General features: G+C 43.3%; 1 protein-coding gene across 1 annotated transcript in view; it reads left to right on the forward strand.

Annotated features, from left to right (window-relative positions):
* Nucleotides 1–15,543, forward strand: part of KIF15 (kinesin family member 15) — a 65,963-nt gene extending 50,420 nt beyond the window's left edge. The window contains exons 26-35 of the mRNA XM_006742112.3: nt 280–402; nt 3,910–4,056; nt 4,613–4,714; nt 5,018–5,182; nt 7,193–7,302; nt 9,771–9,843; nt 10,313–10,350; nt 14,062–14,227; nt 14,478–14,609; nt 14,927–15,543. Of these exons, the coding sequence (XP_006742175.1) occupies nt 280–402; nt 3,910–4,056; nt 4,613–4,714; nt 5,018–5,182; nt 7,193–7,302; nt 9,771–9,843; nt 10,313–10,350; nt 14,062–14,227; nt 14,478–14,609; nt 14,927–14,989 (1,119 nt within the window). The 3' untranslated portion in view covers nt 14,990–15,543. The remainder of the gene's footprint in view (nt 1–279; nt 403–3,909; nt 4,057–4,612; nt 4,715–5,017; nt 5,183–7,192; nt 7,303–9,770; nt 9,844–10,312; nt 10,351–14,061; nt 14,228–14,477; nt 14,610–14,926) is intronic.
* The last annotated feature ends 2,384 nt before the right edge of the window (nt 15,544–17,927 follow it).

The following is a 17,927-nucleotide window of genomic DNA, read 5'->3' on the forward strand; positions in this document are numbered from 1 at the left end:
CTCTGACAGTTTCTTGTTACTTTAAAAATAAGCACAGTAGGGGCGCCTGGGTGGCTCAGTCGGTTAAGCATCTGCCTTCGGCTCAGGTGATGATCTCAGGGTTCTGGGATCGAGCCCCGAGTCAGACTCCCTGCTCGGAGGGGAGTCTGTCCCTCTCCCTCAGCTCCTCCCCCTGCTTTGCTCCTTCTGTCTCTCAAATAAATAAATAAAATCTTAAAAAATATATATATAAACACAGTAAAACAGATAGCTCTTGTAGCATAACTTTCTTTTTTGCAGTGCAAATACAACTCTGCTTTGGCTGACAAGGACGAGTGCAAAGTGTTGATTAAGAAACAGGAAGTGGAGATTCTGGATCTGAAAGAAGCCCTTAGACTGAGAATACTCTCCGAGGACATAGAGGTAGATGTTAACACATTCTGACTCTTTTTTTGCTTTTTCCCTTGTCGATGTCTTAGAGCAATTTTCCCTAGGGTTAGGCCATTAATAGGTAACATTAAAATTGTTATATTTTATCCAGTTGGTTGATTTTCATTCGTTTGTGCTAACACCTGATAAGTTCCTGGAACTGACCATCTTCCCGAAGTGGAGCAGAGTGGAAGCTGTGTTTACTCGGTAGGGTGGCAGCAACAGGGAGCAAAGAGAGAGCTGGGTAACAGGTTAACCTCAGGCTTGCCTCTTGTGTTTTAGCTAAAGTGGGTTTTAATTTTTGTTGTTGGTATAAATTTATCTTTTTTAATACTAAGCCATACCATCACATGGTTCAAAATACAAATTATATAAAGCAGTATACATTCCCTCGAGTATTCCTTCCAGAGATATTTTAGGCAAGTCTCATATACATTTAGTTTTCCTTTTTTCCACACAGATGGTAACCCACTGAGTATACTGCTCTGTGGTTGCTTTAGAAATAAAGTTTTCTTGGGGCACCTGGGTGCTCAGTCAGTTAGGCTTCTCTGCCGTCAGCTCAGGTCATGATCCCAGGGTCCTGGGATCGAGCCCCACATCGGACTCCTTGCCCAGCAGGGAGTCTGCTTCTCCCTCTATCCCTCCCCCTGCTTGTGCTCTCTCTCTCTGACAAATAAATAAAATCTTAAAAAAAAAAAAGAAAAGAGAAAGTTTTCTTGCTAAACTATGCTACCCATGAAACAAACCAACAAATGGCTATTGAGCCCACTTACCCTACATCCTTGCCTGGCTTGGCATTTGGGAACGGAGGAATGATTGAAACACTGTTACTTACCTCAAAATATGCCATCTAGCTTAAGAGTTAGATGTATTTAGATGTAATCCATGACCTGGGAGCACAGGAAGGGGAGGAGGGGATTGATTATGCTTGGAGAATTCCAGAGCTCTTCCCAGAGATCAGATTTGTATAAGACTTCTCTGGGGGAGGGAAGCTTGGCAGCTGTGGGTGTTTGTGGAACGGAGCGTCCCCAGCAAGGGGGGCGGTGGGGCACATCTGGCTGGAGGTCGGGGAGTGTGTCATGGAGGGTCTCGAGGAACATCAGCTGTATCTTTTAGGAAAGCAGGGCGGTGTGGACTTTAGCCCAGGCCAAAGGCGATAAGGCCTGGGCCCAGAAGTGCTGGTGGGGATATAGGGCGAGCTAGAACTGGGCGGTGCCTCATAAGGACCGCTGACAGTTGCTGGTGTCTGCAGGTTGGGTGCTGTGGCGCAGGAGCATTCAGAGTGGGCACCGAGGGCTCCAGCCACGGTGACCGAGGAGGGTTCTGTGTAGCCCTGAGATGGACGAGAAGAGGCCTGAGGGGAGTTAGTGAAACACATTTTGTACACACTAGTTTGGAGCTGTGAGAACCTGCGGGGGTAGATATCCAAGGCCGATAAACCCGGTGATTTGTCCTTATATCCTCCTGTAACCCAGAAGGGCCTTGAAGCTGCTAACATATATACAATACAAGGAGATTAAAACAGGCAGGTAAAATCCAGGTCAAAGGAAGATGAGACGAGTGATAAGCTCTTAAGGGCACAGGTTGTGGGGTTGGACTGCTTGGGAATCTGAGTCATGGCTCTGTGACCCTGTGAAAGTTACATTTCCCTCTGTGCCTCATTTGTCACATCCCTGGAGCAGAGATAACAAACTACTGCCTCGTGTGTAAGAGGAGAAGCTGAAATGAGGTGATACGTGGAAAGTGCTGCGGACGCTGCCAGGCACCCTGGAAGGGCTCAGCCCCTGGGACCTGGAGGCAGTTCTGGGAGGCTAGTTGAAAAGGGCACACACAGGGTCAACTCTACTTCCCTTAAAAAAAAAAAAGGAAAAGTTGGCACATAAAAGGCACACCCTAAGGTCTTGTACAGAGTATAAGATGGGGACTAAAACTTCAGTTGGCCATGGCCTGTTGCCAGAGCGCAGACGGAAGCCTTGCTGTGTGAGTGGGAATAGCTGAATGATGGGCGCTCAGTACGATTCACCCAAAAGTCCTTCCTTCCTCCCTTTGTCTCCTCGGGTCTCTCTTTCTCTTCCCTCCTTAAAAAAATAAGGGTGACTCTGCATATTGAAGTATCTTAGATTCCAGTGGAACTCACCCCACAGTTAGTTCACATTCCCTTTTTACTAATCTCCCGGCTTCATTAGCTAAAGTATTTACAACTGAGGACAAAGGGGTCCTTGCCTTAATCCATACAAGAGCTCTTAGGAATCTGAAGATTCATGAGAGGACAGACACACCCTGCGGGGAAAGGGACATGGGGAGGTGCATGAGTAGCTCCCCTGGGAGGAATAAAACCCTGCTGAAGTCAAAGAAACTCGAATTAAAAACAGAGCTACTTCCTGATCTTGTAGCTGGTAAATATTAAGACCCAAGGAAGATAGCAGAGAAGGGTGATGACTCTCAATTCTGGTGAAGCTGAAGTTTAGCCTTTGGGGAGGTGGTCTGGTAATACCCAGCTTTCATTTTTTTTTTGCATATGCTTTGAATTTGCACTTTTAGAAATCAGCCTAAAGAAATAATCTAGATGTGAGAATATAAGGCATATAATAGTGAAAAATTCAAATCAGCCAAAATATTCAGTGATGGGTTGAATTGTGGTGCATTCATAAGATGAAATCGAGCCTACCCCCTGAAAAGTGATAGGATGAAAGAGTGAATACATGGAAAAATGTGTGTGGTACATCAGGTATCTGTGTGTGTGCACCTGGGGTGTATTACATTTTTCCCGCACTCTTGTATCATTTATATACACATACATTATTATTGTATGTGACGTGTACATAACATATATTCTATATATATGTATTCTCTGCATTATAATATTGTACATGTTAATTCATATGTAGTTATATAAGTTAATATATATATATGTACATATACACATGCACATTTGGAAAGTTAGAGTAAGCAGATTCTGCTCTAACTTGGAAAGGATTGCATGCTGTGTACACAGGAATTATGTATGCAACCCACAGGATTCCTAATTCTCTCTGCCACTTTCCATCAAGCTACTCCCCTGAAACTCTGACGGCCTATGACTATGTATCACACTGTCTGGTGACTGCCCAGGCCCTCCCCGAACTGGCTGGGGGCACTCGTCTTTACAGCTCTTTACCTTCCAGTGTATAAACGTCTAGAGTTAGTTGGTCAGACAGCTGTGTCTGGAGTCCTCCTAAGGGAAGAGCGATCAACTTTGAGATCCTGGGGGTGAGGGGAAGGGTTTGATGTTAGGGGAAAGGGGATACCTGTATGAATTTCCTGTAATGTTTCTCTTTAGACGCATTCACTTAAATATTAACTGTTTGGTTTGCTTTGGAAAGGATTCACACATAAGCAAAAAAAAAAGTTTTTAAAACTTTCCTAACCTTTTAAAATTGCACATAGTGGTGATTTGCAAATCCTTAGTGGAGTACCCAGTTAAGAGAGGATTCTTCCTTTGTGGGGATTGTCCCCTGACAGAGGGATATGCTCTGCGAGGACCTGGCTCATGCCACTGAGCAGCTGAACATGCTCACAGAAGCCTCGAAGAAGCACTCGGAGCTGCTGCAATCTGCGCAGGAGGAGATGACCAGGAAGGAGGCCCTGATCCAAGAACTTCAGCGCGAGGTGAGATCCAGGGCCTCGGCTCCTTCTTCCGGTATACAGAAAGGAGGGCCCGTCGGGTGCTTAGGTGGGCCGGCTGCACGGTGGGCTCTGAACGACTCGGCTGCTTACATGGGTTCCGACTTGCTTGGCTGCCTCTCTGCCCACCCCGGCCCCCGACACGCACCAGCAAGTTCTAACCTCTGGGGCAAGGTTATGGCTGACTTTTGTCTGCTTGTTGGCTGTTGTTTTATATTTAATTTTCCTGAGATGACCCTTTGATTACCTGTGAAGCTTAATGTTTTTTTAAAACACTGTGAGAGAGCGGGAGACGAGAGGGTCAGAGCAGCAACCAAGGTCCACAGACACGAGCAGCAGGCGCAGCGTTTTATAGCTGTCAACATTGGTGTGGTCTGGGCTGCTTTTAATACCTTGCTGCTTTCCAGATTGTTACTGAAGTCCTGACAAAATAACGTGAAGTCTGTATCCTCCTACCTTGGGCAGCTTTTCTATTCTAACAGGACCATGGGCCCCCTACGATTTTCTAACGCGTCACCTCACCTCTGTTCAATTTTCCCAGCTGAACCAGAAGAAGGAGGAAGTAGAACAGAAAAAGAATGAATATAACTTCAAAATGAGACAGCTTGAACACGTAATGGATTCTGCTACCGAGTATCCCCAGGTACTTGTCAGAAAAAGAGTGTGTTGTGGGAAGAATGAAGTTTCGTGAGTGATAAAAGTTTGGAAATTATGAAGACCGTAGCTTCATTTTTTTTTTTTATAGAAAGAGATTTTCACCAACACCTTTTCTGCTTTTTACTTGATAAAAATGTACCGGTGTTTTATTTGTTTTAATTGGACAGGAATTAGAATAACAAGCTAAACAGCTGAGTGTTTTCTGTGTGCTTGGCATATACATTTACCGTGAAATCTTTATCAAACCTCACTTAATCAAGTATTCGGATGAAATTTAATTTTATCATAGAGCCCTAAAACACCACCTCATTTTCAAACACATTTGGCAAAACTCCTGGAAACACAAGAACAAGAGATAGAAGATGGAAGAGCCTCTAAGATTTCTCTGCAACACCTTGTAACAAAGCTAAACGAAGACAGAGAAGTCAAAAATGCTGAAATCCTCAGGATAAAGGTAACTGCATGATTTTTCTGCATAAACCTAATCTTTTAAAACAAACAGTATCCAAAATAAATAAATAAGTAAAATAGTATCTCGTGATTACCGATGATACAAAATTCAAAAGGCGCAGAACTAAAGGGTACACGGAAAAGCCTCCCCCTGCTGACTCCACACTCCCTAGGTGAGCGTCCCTGGCGGCTCCCACTGTGGCCAGTTCCCATATGTAACCACATCTGGAAGCGTTTGTTTTTTATGATGGTATCGTACCCGGGCCATACCAGCTACTCTGATCACAGTGCTGCCTGACTTAGATCCTTGCCAGTTTCGTAGCTAAGGCACATGCTCTCAGTAGTTTTAAAATTTGTATTTTTCTTATTAGGAATAAGATGGAACATCTTTGGTTTTTCTATTTCTCTGACCTATATCCTTTGCCCGTCTTTTTATTTTTTTATTTTTAAAGATTTAATTTTAAAGATTTTTAAAGATTTTTTATTTATTTATTTGAGAGAGAGTGAGAGAGAGAGAGCACAAGAGGGGGAAGCGGGAGAGGGAGAAGCAGATTCCCCGCTGAGCAGGGAGCCTGATGCGGGACTCGATCCCGGGACTCCAGGATCATGACCTGAGTCGAAGGCAGCTGCTTAACCAGCTGAGCCACCCAGGCGCCCCTTTGCCCGTCTTCCTATTGTTGGGCTTTTCCTGAATGATTTGTAGGCATTCTTTATATATTAGAGAGATTTGCTTTTGTCTATGATAGTTAAAAATATTCTTGTTTGGGGCACCTGGGTGGCTCAGTCGTTAGGCGTCTGCCTTCGGCTCGGGTCATGATCCCAGGGTCCTGGGATCGAGCCCCGCATCGGGTTCCCTGCTCCGCAGGAAGCCTGCTTCTCCCTCTCCCACTCCCCTGCTTGTGTTCCCTCTCTCGCTGTGTCTCTCTCTGTCAAATAAATAAATAAAATCTTTAAAAAAAAAAAAAAATTCTTGTTTGCCCTTCTTTTAAACTTCCTTTTGGTTTGATTTTGGTTTTGGTTTTACCCAGGGACTTGGGGGTACGGTGATTGTATGTGGGGGAGTGTGTTTAGAGGAGTATTGAGGGGTGGGAGGTGTGTAGAGGAGCGCCTGGGTGTGTGGTGTGTGGGTGCGGAGGGGTGTGGGTAGAGCAGAGAGGGTGCTTCGTAGAAGATCGCAGTTAGCTTGTGAAGCCCTTGCCCTGTAGTGAGTTTTTGTTTAGGAACAAAATTAGCTTACTGTAACCAAGTGACAGGACATGAAAACAGCACTCTCTTAAGCTTTGTTCCTCATGGAGGGGATCATTCCTTGCTTTTTTATTTAGGGCAGCTCTCAGTATGCTGCTATCCCAGGAATGTGGCTGCTACCCAGATTGGCATGATTTTAGGACTCAGGAGAAGTTGGGTCAGGTTAAAAGAAATCAAACAATGGACAAGTAGAAGTAAAGGAGAAAGGACACTCCTTGCAGACACGTATTTATTTTTTTTGGATGGTTATGCTCATGATTTTCAAATTAGAGTTCACGTGAGGATTTTGAGTGATGGGCTATGGCACTCAGTTGGACGCTACATTACAACACAGTGATTTGACAGTTCCATCCATTACAGTGTGCTCACCATGGGTGTAGCTATCATCTGTCACTAGACAATGTTATTACCGTGTTATTGACTATATTCCCTACATCAGTTTTTTTAATTAGAATTTATTAAATAGAATGAAATAGAACATTTACCAAAGTAGAGACTTTTGAACATCTTTTTTCATAAAGAGATTTTAATGAATTTTGTGATACTGATAAGAGACTATGTTTAACATACCGTGGGTATGAAAATGAGTCACAGTTCCAGGCCCCCAAGAGCTTGTCATAGTCCCCTTTTTATCCAGCGATACCCATGCAGTGTTTTATGCATCGAGGAGCTTAAAATAGGAATATGTGTCTCATGTGTGGCCTTGAGGAGCAAAATCATGCCTGCTACAACATGTTTTCTGAAAAGACATGATTTGATGTCTTATTAGGAGCAGTTGTGTGAAATGGAAAGCCTCCGCACGGAAGCTGAGCAATTGCGAGAAAGAAACTGGCTCCTGCAAAGTCAGCTGGACGATCTTGAGAGGGAAAAGAACAACAGGTGAGAAAGAGCCACCAGAACTCTGTGGGCTAACTCTTGGCCTGCCTGGGTGTAGTTAGGGGAGAGCGGTTAGAACTGGTTTCCCGGCGTGCACGGTGTTCGGCACTAGTCCAGGGGATGCCCCGTCGGTTGCTTTTGAGTCAGGGCTGATGAGGGGACTGCTTTTTCCAGAACGGGAGAATAAGGCCTTCATGATCTTGCCTACTCTGTTAACCTTTGCATTGTTGTAGAGCTATTGAAATGAATTTCCGGCATGTGAAACATTTGAACCAAACTGTCTACTGCTATTTGACAGAAAAGGGGCGTGGGGTGAGGAAGCTATGACCTTGACAAGACAAGGTTCCAGAGGTCCAGCAGCAAAAGGGAGGATTTCCTACCAGATGATTTTGCTTCATGACCCATGGTCCAGGGAATGCTCGTGCGCAGGAAGGAGCTTTTCAGAGGAGCGCTCCCTTGGGTTTGGGTATCTGTGCATGTGGTTTGCCTTTAGCTACGGCAGTTTTCTAGTTGTATTTGCTAATGGCACAGCCTGGTGTCACGGGCAGTCACACCCGGGCTCTGTCCTATCTCTGACACTTGAAAGTCCTGTGACTTTGGACACAGTTTTTAACTTCTAGTGCCTCCGCTTCCTGAGCCATAAAATGAGGAAAATGATGGCTCTCTCTCACACAGTGTTTTCAAGACCGAAAATAACGTGGATAAAGTGCTGGTTACAGTGCTTGGCCGAGGGGTGTCACTCAGTAAGTGGCAGATACTAGGTATACAGGGTAGAGTTACGATCCTGCCCTTCTGTGAACTTTCTGGAGGGATTCGAGATGAGGGTGGCCTGGAAAAGTATGCAGCAAGTTGAAGTGAATCAGAGGGGGTCTCCATGTGGGATGGAGGCCCTGACTGAATTCAGCTTCCCAGATTCGGGGTGCCTGCTATGCCTACCCCTGCCGGCAGGTCTTGGGCAGACGCGCTCCCCTTCCCCGTCCAGAAGCAGCCCTGAGATGCACTGTCCAAAACCTAACTGAGACAACGGATGCTTGCGCATCGTAATGGTGGCTGTGCTAACAGCGTACTCCTGAATGCTTCTCTTCATGTGTCAGGGAGCATTGGAGATGCTCAATTTAGTAGCACTACCCTTTCCAGATGATTCTGACGCGGGTAGTCCGCAGTCTGCGCACCTGCTGTCTACATGCTCCACCCCCATGTAAAGAAAAGCACGGTACTTGGTACACTGTCTTATCAAGAGCTAGTATGAGCATGGAACATAGAACGTTTTTAGCCCATTTATAAAATCACAATTAAAAACACTCTATTTCATAGCCACATGTCCCCTATAAGAAGCCATACAGAATCTCCTTCCTGAAAGATCAGAGTGGGAGAAAACTGTGGCTCAGGGGTCGGATCAAGCCCACAGCGTGTCTGGTCAAGAAAGTTTTATTGGAGCACAGTCTTGTCCTTTCATTTAAATATTGCATTGATATTACAGCAGCCAAGTGGAATAGCTGTGACAGGGACCCCCCCATGACTCCCAAAGCCTAGAATATTTTCTGTCTGGTTCTTGACAGAAAAAGTTTACCCACTTTTGGGTTAGAGCACAGAAAACACTTCTCTAATGGTTTCGGGCGTTTTCCTCACTGAGGTCTCATTACTACCATTTCTGTCTAGGCTGCCAGATTCATTAAGTGAAAGAAACTACTGGACCTTCTGTTTTCCTTCAAGAAACGATTTTTTGCTCATCAGTGAGAGCTATTTCTAGAGGAGTCTGTGGCATTCAGGCAGGTTCTCCTTGGGGGATGTACCCCTGGTGCAGGGGTGGCCCACAGAAACTCAATTTATGATCCTGCCCTCGTCAAGCTCACAGAGATGGACTCCCATTAATGAGATTCACATGATACCGATGCATTGTCCAAAATGTAATTTCCTTTATATAGAGGAGCATTCCTTTTCCATGAAAAGATTTATGTCTGGCGCTCAGGGAATCCCCTTCCTGGTGTCAACATACATGGGACACCAGAGTGCCATCAGAAAATTGCCAGCTGACCATGAAATCCAAGCAAAGGGGGCGTTGGGGCTCCATATGGTAGGCTGGCCTGAGGAACCCTCCCCACACCCAGTGATGCCCCCTCCCAGCTGATCACCAGGCTTCTGGACCGCCTGTCTCAGCCCCCTTTGGCTCACATTTGATCTTCATTTGGTACGACTCTTGGCTCCATTTCTACTTTCCTTTTCCCCGGGCCTTGATTGGATTTCCCAGCTCTGTTCATCTCAGTTTTGTATGGGAGGCATCCTGAATTCCGGGGAGGTGCCTTATTTCATCCCCATATATCAATCACATTTGTGAACTGTGCTAACTTGACTTAATCACCAGAGTTAGCTTTTCGTTGCATAACTTGGCATTGCTGCGTACAGCAGATAGGAAAGTGATACTTGAATATGCCTGACTGTGTTTCCCTATCCTCCCTTTCTCATCTCTGTAGTGAACAGAATCATCTAGATCATCAACAGCTGAAGAATGAACAAGAAGAAATGATCAAAGAAAGACTTGCTAAAGTACAACCTTTTTTTTTTTACGTTTCTTGTCTGAGAAATGCTTTTCTACTTAGCATCTGTGGTCATAGATTTTAGAAACCATTTTACTCTTGACATTTCTGTCTCGTCTGTATTCCCACTGTTAAGTTTGATATTTACCATCAGTATTTAGACATCGTTGATGAAATAAGAGTGAATTTGTGAATTTGTCTTCGTGTTTCAGCGGTTAGTCTCCTGCCGGCATCCCCACACAGAGTTTTCCATTTAGAATAGAAGCAGGTATAGGGTCCCCGTGGGAGGCCTCATGGGGCGTAGTGTGTGAAGTCTTAAGAGACAGGCACCCCGTTTAGGGGTGCACCGTTGGGGTGTGGAAGAGGATGTTGGTTTAATTGATCTCATTACCATGAGGGAGAGTGGACTGCTTACTATCAATTTTTTTCTTAGCAGTGGTAAAAACTTAAGCCATCTTTTTCTTTTTATCTTATTACAGAATAAATTAGTTGAAGAAATGCTGAAAATGAAAGCAGAGTAAGTGCACTGTTTCGTAATTCAAGTTCTTGTAGGTCTTTTCTTTCTTCTCTAAGGAAAGAAATACTATATCCACAGGTAAGTAACTCCTTTCCTTCTTCTGGTTTCCTCTGATTTAAAACCTTGGGCCTCTTTACATGTGTTCTATAAACAGGATTTTAATTTTTTCATCTAGTTTTCAGATTAATTTATGTAATCTTATAAACTGCCTCATTCTTAGAGGAACAAGATATACTGTATTTTCTGTCAAATTCAAAATATGTAAGCTGGTTGGTATTAACAAATAAAATGGTCAAACATTAGAAAGATAGTGCACTCTGAATAGATACTCATCCAGAGAAGAGGTCCTCAAACGTTTTTTTTTTTTAAGATTTTATTTATTTATTTGAGAGAGAGAGAATGAGAGAGAGAGAGCATGGAGGGGGGGAGGGTCAGAGGGAGAAGCAGACTCCCTGCTGAGCAGGGAGCCTGATGCAGGACTCGATCCTGGGACTCCGGGATCATGACCTGAGCCGAAGGCAGTCGCCTAACCAACTGAGCCACCTAGGCGCCCTAAACATTTTCACTTATTAAACCTCCTAAAAGAATTTTGAAACACCATATACCCTCGTGCACATTTTTGGAGTTGACTTTATGTCTAAAATTTCTCACTGAAAGTTTACATTGAAGCAAGGGGTGGAAGTTCTTACATACTGAAAATAGTGCCATGTAGGAATAAACTTCTTGGTGTCAGAATGGCCAAATGGTCTTAGGCACAGACTCCAGCACCTGCTTCTCATGGTCCAGACTTCTGGTCTCTGCATGGAGGCGTGGGTTCGGATCCCACTTCTGACACATCTCCAGTTTTGTTCCGGCCATTGTCCTATCAAAAATCTCACCTTGAACTGGCCATAGAAGTAAAGCTCTGGTGGTGTTCTGTTAAAAGTATCCCACTGACCTGCTACTTTCTATCCATTTCACAATACAGGAACAAATTCATAAATCTAAAATTGTACATTGTTCCTTTTTCCTTTCAAATTGAGTTTCTGTTCCATACCTACACAGAATTATATCCTAATTTAATATATTGTTTGGGAATTTTTTTTTATTACCCTATCATATAACTGGGCAACAAAAGTATATATACAAATGGGAAGTAATTTGTAAAAGTTTCTTGTGTCGTAAAAGTAATTATTTACTGTATTTGTATGGCTGGCTCTAGTGCTGTATTTCTTCTGGATTGAGTTTTCATTACAATTATTATTAATCATGGTGTCCTTAATTTATTATAAGTTTTTATAAATTATTATACGTAGTAAAATTTAAGTGGAAATGCATCTCCCAGTGCATTTTATCTTCATGCTTTTGCTTCAGTTACTCACTATTCTGTTATACTTAATTCTGGAATGAGACAATATTCAGTATCACCTCTGTTCCTACTTTGTTTTTATAACTGTAAGTGCTGAGAAATCTTACTCACATAGTTAGTGGCAACAGAAGGAATTTTGTCATGCAGTTATTTGAACTCCATCCAAGTTAGTATGCAAAAATTACATAGTGATCTGTCATCAAAATTCTTTTTTTTTTTTTTAAGATTTTATTTATTTGACAGAGAGAAAGCGAGAGAGCACAAGCAGGGTGGGCAGCAGAGGGAGAGGGAGAAGCAGGCTCCCCGCTGAGCAAGGAGCCCGATGCGGGGCTCCCTCCCAGGTTCCTGGGATCACGACCTGAGCCAAAGGCAGACGTTCAACCGACTGAGCCCCCCATTAAAAAGAACAAAAATTCTTTTTAATGATCAGCTGACAAAGACCACCCATTTTGTAAAAAGATTTGTTACCCAGTCATTTGCTTTATAGCATCAAAGAGTATAGATGTGGAACAGCTTGTTCCATACTTTGCTCTACATATGAGCAGTTTAGGGACTGGCTCCCAGACAGTTAGTCACTGTAGAGCTAGGACAGAAATGTGGATCACTTACAGGATCTATGAGAATCCAGCTGTACAGTTTGTAGAATTGTAGCTATTTTAGAAATAGTAGCCATTTTAGATTTTCCAGCAAAAAGAATAAAAGCTAAGTTGGCCTGTAATTTATTTCATAATCTAGGAACCAAGAGTCTCCAGTGATACACTGTCCCTAGAAGTTACAGGACCTCACTCTGTGGGCAAGGAAAGCACACACTAGAAAGTGGCACACCCAGTTTTATCAGTCCCAGCCTACAGCAGTGATTCTCACCATAATGTTATCTATTTGTGCATGTGAGGATGCTTTAAAAAGCTACCAGGAGGTGTGCCTGGGTGGCTCAGTCATTTAGCGTCTGCCTTCTGCTCAGGTCGTGATCCCAGAGTCCTGGGATCAAGCCCCGCATCGGGCTCCCTGCTCTGCGGGAAGCATGCTTCTCCCTCTCCCACTCCCCTGCTTGTGTTCCCTCTCTTGCTGTCTCTCTCTGTCAAATAAATAAATAAAATCTTAAAAAAAAAGGAGTTCCTGGTAAGGAACTGAATTCTGTGCTAACTGGTGTAGGTAGGAGATGCTTAATTTCGTATCACAAGAGGTCTGGAGGTGCACTGACTCAATGATGCCATCAAGGACCCATACCCTTCCCATTCTTTGACTTTCGGCACTCTTGCTTGTGGCCTCTTGGCCACAAGATGGCTGCCATAGCCCCAAATGTCATAAACAAGAGGATCACAGCTTGTAATGAGGTGGGTTCAAAAGGGCTTTCTTTTGTCAGGGGAGAAAAAAAACTCTTAGTAGCCCCCAAGAATCAGCCTGTGCTTCATGGTCAGAATTAACACACCTTCAGGTAAGTGGAAGAAACCAGTATCTGGCAGTAGGTAGAGAAACCAGGCTTAGCCTAGACCAGTTTAGTTTTTACCAACACTTGGGAACTGGGTGTGCTTCTCCTTTTTTTTCCTTTTTCCCCCCAAAGAAAATGAGTTTTTATGGGTAAGCAGCAGCAGTGCCACAGAAATTTCATCAAACTGAAGCAAAGTACACAAGACAAATGCAGAACAGCTCCAAGTGAATCAGGGAGAACATCAGTGCCTACTCCCCATGCTGTTCTTCTGAGGTTCCACGGAATGTAGTCTGAAAACACTGCTCCTGAAATAAGCTTGCCTTAAATGGCATATTAAATTTGAGTATGATGTCATAAAAAATAATCATTCTATTCCATATGCATAAAAATGCAGTAAAAAGTACTTCTTTCTTTTGGACAGCTTATAGGATTCACACAATTTTATTAAAACAGTGCATTTCTATGTAATTCCATAATAACTTTGTTCCTCATTTTTCTTTTCAATTGACAGTTATAGAGTGTATGAATTTTGAATAGCACATTCTTGAAGAAATGACTGGTGTCCTATGGTCTGAGAACCAGTTTTTGAAATCCAAAAGAATGAAGATATGGGGCATTGAATAAACTATGCAGACTATAATAATACTTAAGTTACATTTGCTCCAAAGGAGCCAGATCCAGAAGTTTCCATTCTAAATTTGTATTATTTAAAAAATGGTTTGAGGAGTTTTCCAAAATGAAAGTCTTGGATAAAATAACAAAAGAAGCCTATCTGCATCCTTTGCCAAATCTCCCTATGCCGTCACTAGGGGAGGGCTGAATATTTGTGATGCTTTCAAATCAAAATTCTGGGCTTGGGTGAATAATGTCTCATTTGAATACTGTTGTAATTATGTTCCTTTGGAATCCCACAAAACGCTATTTGTTGTTACAGCCTAGAAGAAGTCCAGAGTACCCTTCAGAACAAAGAGATGGACTGCCTTAGAATGGCTGAGGAAGTCGAGCGAACCAGAACTTTGGAATCTAAAGCGTTCCAAGAAAAGGAACAGCTGAGATCAAAGCTGGAAGAACTGTATGAGGAAAAGGAGAGAATATTCCAGGTGCGTTTGTGTATTGGTTGTTTTCGTGTGCTTAGGACATGTCTGGGAGGGGGTATCCATGGTTTAGAGTCGCTCTGGCATGCGCAGGGATGAATGGCCATGAAAGCCGGGAACCTGGGCTCTCTGGCACCCAGGTAGTTGGCCAAGTAGTTGACCTACTTCGTGCTCTTGGGAGGCACGAAATAATGTGATTGTTAAAGCAAAATTAAGAGCAGCTCATTTCCCCCTCCCTGGATTGATTTGCCTGCAGGAGATGGAAATGTTAAGGAAGCAGGTGGAGTGTCTTGCTGAGGAAAATGGGAAGTTGGTCGGTCACCAAAACCTGCATCAGAAGATTCAGTACGTCGTGCGGCTGAAGAAGGAGAATGTCAGGCTCGCTGAGGTAAGCTCTGAAAAGTACTCTAAATAAACTCAGCCGGGTCTTAGAATGATTGTTTAAAGTTTAATTTAATCATCAAATCACTTAAATGCCTTCTTTGGGGAACTTAATGAACTAAAAAAATATATATCAGTCCTTATTATTAAAAGGATAATTCAGTCCGTTGTCAGGCTCTAACGTAATCAGATTCTTGTTTAATGTTATAAATCATTTACAAATTGAAAATTGTAGTCTTAATTTGAAATATAAACTTGATGAAACTGTAAGCATTTGAGCCTTAATTTTTTTTTCTTTTCCTTTTTTTAAAATTTACTTCTCAGGAGACAGAAAAGTTGCGTGCTGAAAATGTATTTTTAAAAGAAAAGAAAAGGAACGAATCGTAAGGCTCTTGGTCAACTACCTACCTAGGCATCACCTTTCTGGAGAATTTCTTTCCTCTTGCAAAAGTAAGCCCTACCCTTGCGCATCTGACAAAGCTGAATCGAGGAGCGTAATTACTAACTGTGTACGTGGCATTGGGGGCTGACCTTCAAGTTTCTGATGAATGTTCTGCATCCATACTCACCCTGTGGCAGTTGGCAGTGTACTATTTCGAAGTTACCATCCCATTTCAATGCTTTCAACTCTAAATACTGGGAAAACCTTTTGCCTTTTTAAAATAAACTGTAGCTAAGGTTTACAGTGGATGTTGGCCAGGTTATTTTTTCCTTAGATACTATCTTCCATAATCTCCTTTGAGTCTTATAGCAGCAGCTCTAACGATACGTAGTGGTTTCAAAACTTGCCATGACGTTAATCCTATTTAGTAGCATGTACGAAAGGCAAACTTGTTAATATAGATTATTTTTGTATCCTTACTTTCAGTATTCTGAGCATTTTTTTATGACTGTAAATATGGCCATTTTTTCAAAATGTAATAAAATCCTTTAAAAATTAACAGTTTAATAAAGTGATTTACATTATTCACTTGGCAGAGCCAGATTAAAGACATGTCCATTCACCATATACTTAATGAGCACCTATTATATGCCCTGGTCATCCGTGAACAAAGCAAACAAAATCTCCTGCCCTCGAGGAACTTCTGTGTGTCACCACTTCATTCCTTTTCATTGCAAATCATATTCCATTGTGCGGAGATGCCACATTTGATTTACTTACCATTTGATGGACATTTGAGCTATTGGCAGTTTGGGGGCTATTATGAATAATGTTGCTGTAAATTTTTGTGTGCCAGTCTTGCTGGGGACCTGTGTTTCCTATGGCTCCTAGATACTCCTAGATACCTAGGAGTAGAGTTGCTGGTAAGCTTGTGTTTAACTTTCTAAGATCTGCCTCCCCTTTCCAGATGCACTGTTTGGTTTCACCCTCCATGTTCCCACCAGCAAGGAGTTCAGCTTCTCCATATCCTCCTCAGCTCCTGTTACTGCCAGATGTTTTAGTGTAGTCATCCCAGAGCTTGCGTTGTGGCTCATCACTGACATTCTCCTAAGGCCTAATGATACCGAGCATTTTTTACACATAATAGAACACTATACGCAGCAATAAAAAGAGGCAACATGGATGAACCTCAACAACAACAAAAAAAAGTGGAAGAAGCCAGGCCCAAAAGACCACATACCTGTATGATCCCATTTATGTGAAATGTCCAGAAAGGGCAAATTATAGAGATAGAAAGCAAATCCTCGGTGGCTGGTGGCTGGGGATGGGAGCGAGTGACCGTAAGGGCATGATGGGAACTTTTTTGATGTGGTGGAAATGTGTTGGTTTGTGGTCATGATTGCACACAGTTAGCTCTATAAGTCTTCTAAAAATTAAACTCTCTTCAAAATGGCTTCATTTTATGGGTCATAAATTATACCTCAATAAAGCTGAGGAAAAACAATTTTTAAATTAATACACAGTTGAATTCCCAAAGAGTAATAGTCAATCCCTAAGAACCAGAAACAAAAAAAGGGAACTAAAAATCAGTGTAGGAGGCACCTGGCAGGCTTGATGGTGGAGTGTGGGACTCTTGGTCTCGGGGTTGTGAGTTCAAGCCCCATGTTGGGTGTAGATCTTAAAAAAATAAAATAAAATTCAGCATACAGAGCATAGAAACTGAGATCGCCCTGGAGGTGGGAGAAGGGTTGGAACACTGAAGCTGGTACTAAAGAGGCTTGGTTGGGTCTTACCCACCTTTGGGAGTGTCTGGGGGCTGCCAGAACAAATGACCACAAACTGGGGGGCTAAAAGCAATTCTCTCACAGTTTCTGGAGGCTAAAAGTCCAGATTCAAGGTGTCAGCAAGGGCATTCTGAGGGCTCCAGGGAGCGTCTGTTCCATGCCTTTCTCTTAGCTTGCGGTACCCACAGCAGTCCTTGGCGGTCCTGGCCGTGTAGATGCATCACTCCAGTCTGCCTCCGTTGTCACGTGGCCTTCTCCCTGTGTCTCTGTCTCCTGGAAGAACACTGGTCAGATTAGGGCTCACGCTAATGACTTCTTAATTTGGTTACATCTGCAGTAAGGTCATATTCACAGATGTGGAGGATTAGGACTTAAACATATCTTTTTTGGGGGGACACAATTCAACCTATAAATAGCAGTTATCAGGGCTATCCATGCTTTAATTTGAGCCACAAAACCACCCTGTGAGAGAGAGTGGCAAGGAAGGACTTCCATGAAAACTTCCGGAACGGAAAAAAAAAATGCTGCTCAACAGTTCAGTGTGAAATCATACTAAAAACGTCCAATACAGATTATGTAAACTATTTTTTAACGTGTGCTATATATAAAACTGTGCCTAGACAGAAAGTACTCTAATAATGATTTTCCTGGAGAGAAGTAGTCCCAACACTTCTCTTGGAAAGACATGTACTACTTTTTATACACATTTTAAACATTGAAGTGCATAGGAAATGGGAAGTAATGTTAGTCCTGGGTATCTGAGCAGAGTGATTATAGGTGACATATTTTCTAAATCCTACAGTGAGCGCGTATCCATCTGGGCATTTTGAGTGGTCAGAGGCCCTCACCGGAGCCCGCCTCCTGGCCGAGTGTGGAGGTCTCTAGCGCCCTCTGCTGAGGCGTCTTTCCACTTGGCGCCTCCCGAACTGGAAGGTGCAGGTGAATCCCCAGCGGGTCTTGTTGGAATGCAGATTCTGATCAACGGGTGCCGGGCGGGCCCGGGATTCGTCATTTTTAACAAATTCCTGGGGAAAGCGGATGCTGGGCCGCACTCAGCGGCAAAGACTGAAACGGCCAGGTCACGGATAGTTATTCTACAGCAGCAACCACAGCGGCACGGCCGCAGCTTCCGACGCCAGCCCCGGACGGCTCCCGGGTA

This window comes from Leptonychotes weddellii, chromosome 1 (genome assembly GCF_054177405.1).
Source record: "Leptonychotes weddellii isolate Sample4059 chromosome 1, ASM5417740v2, whole genome shotgun sequence".
In the NCBI taxonomy this organism is placed as follows: Eukaryota; Metazoa; Chordata; class Mammalia; order Carnivora; family Phocidae; genus Leptonychotes; species Leptonychotes weddellii.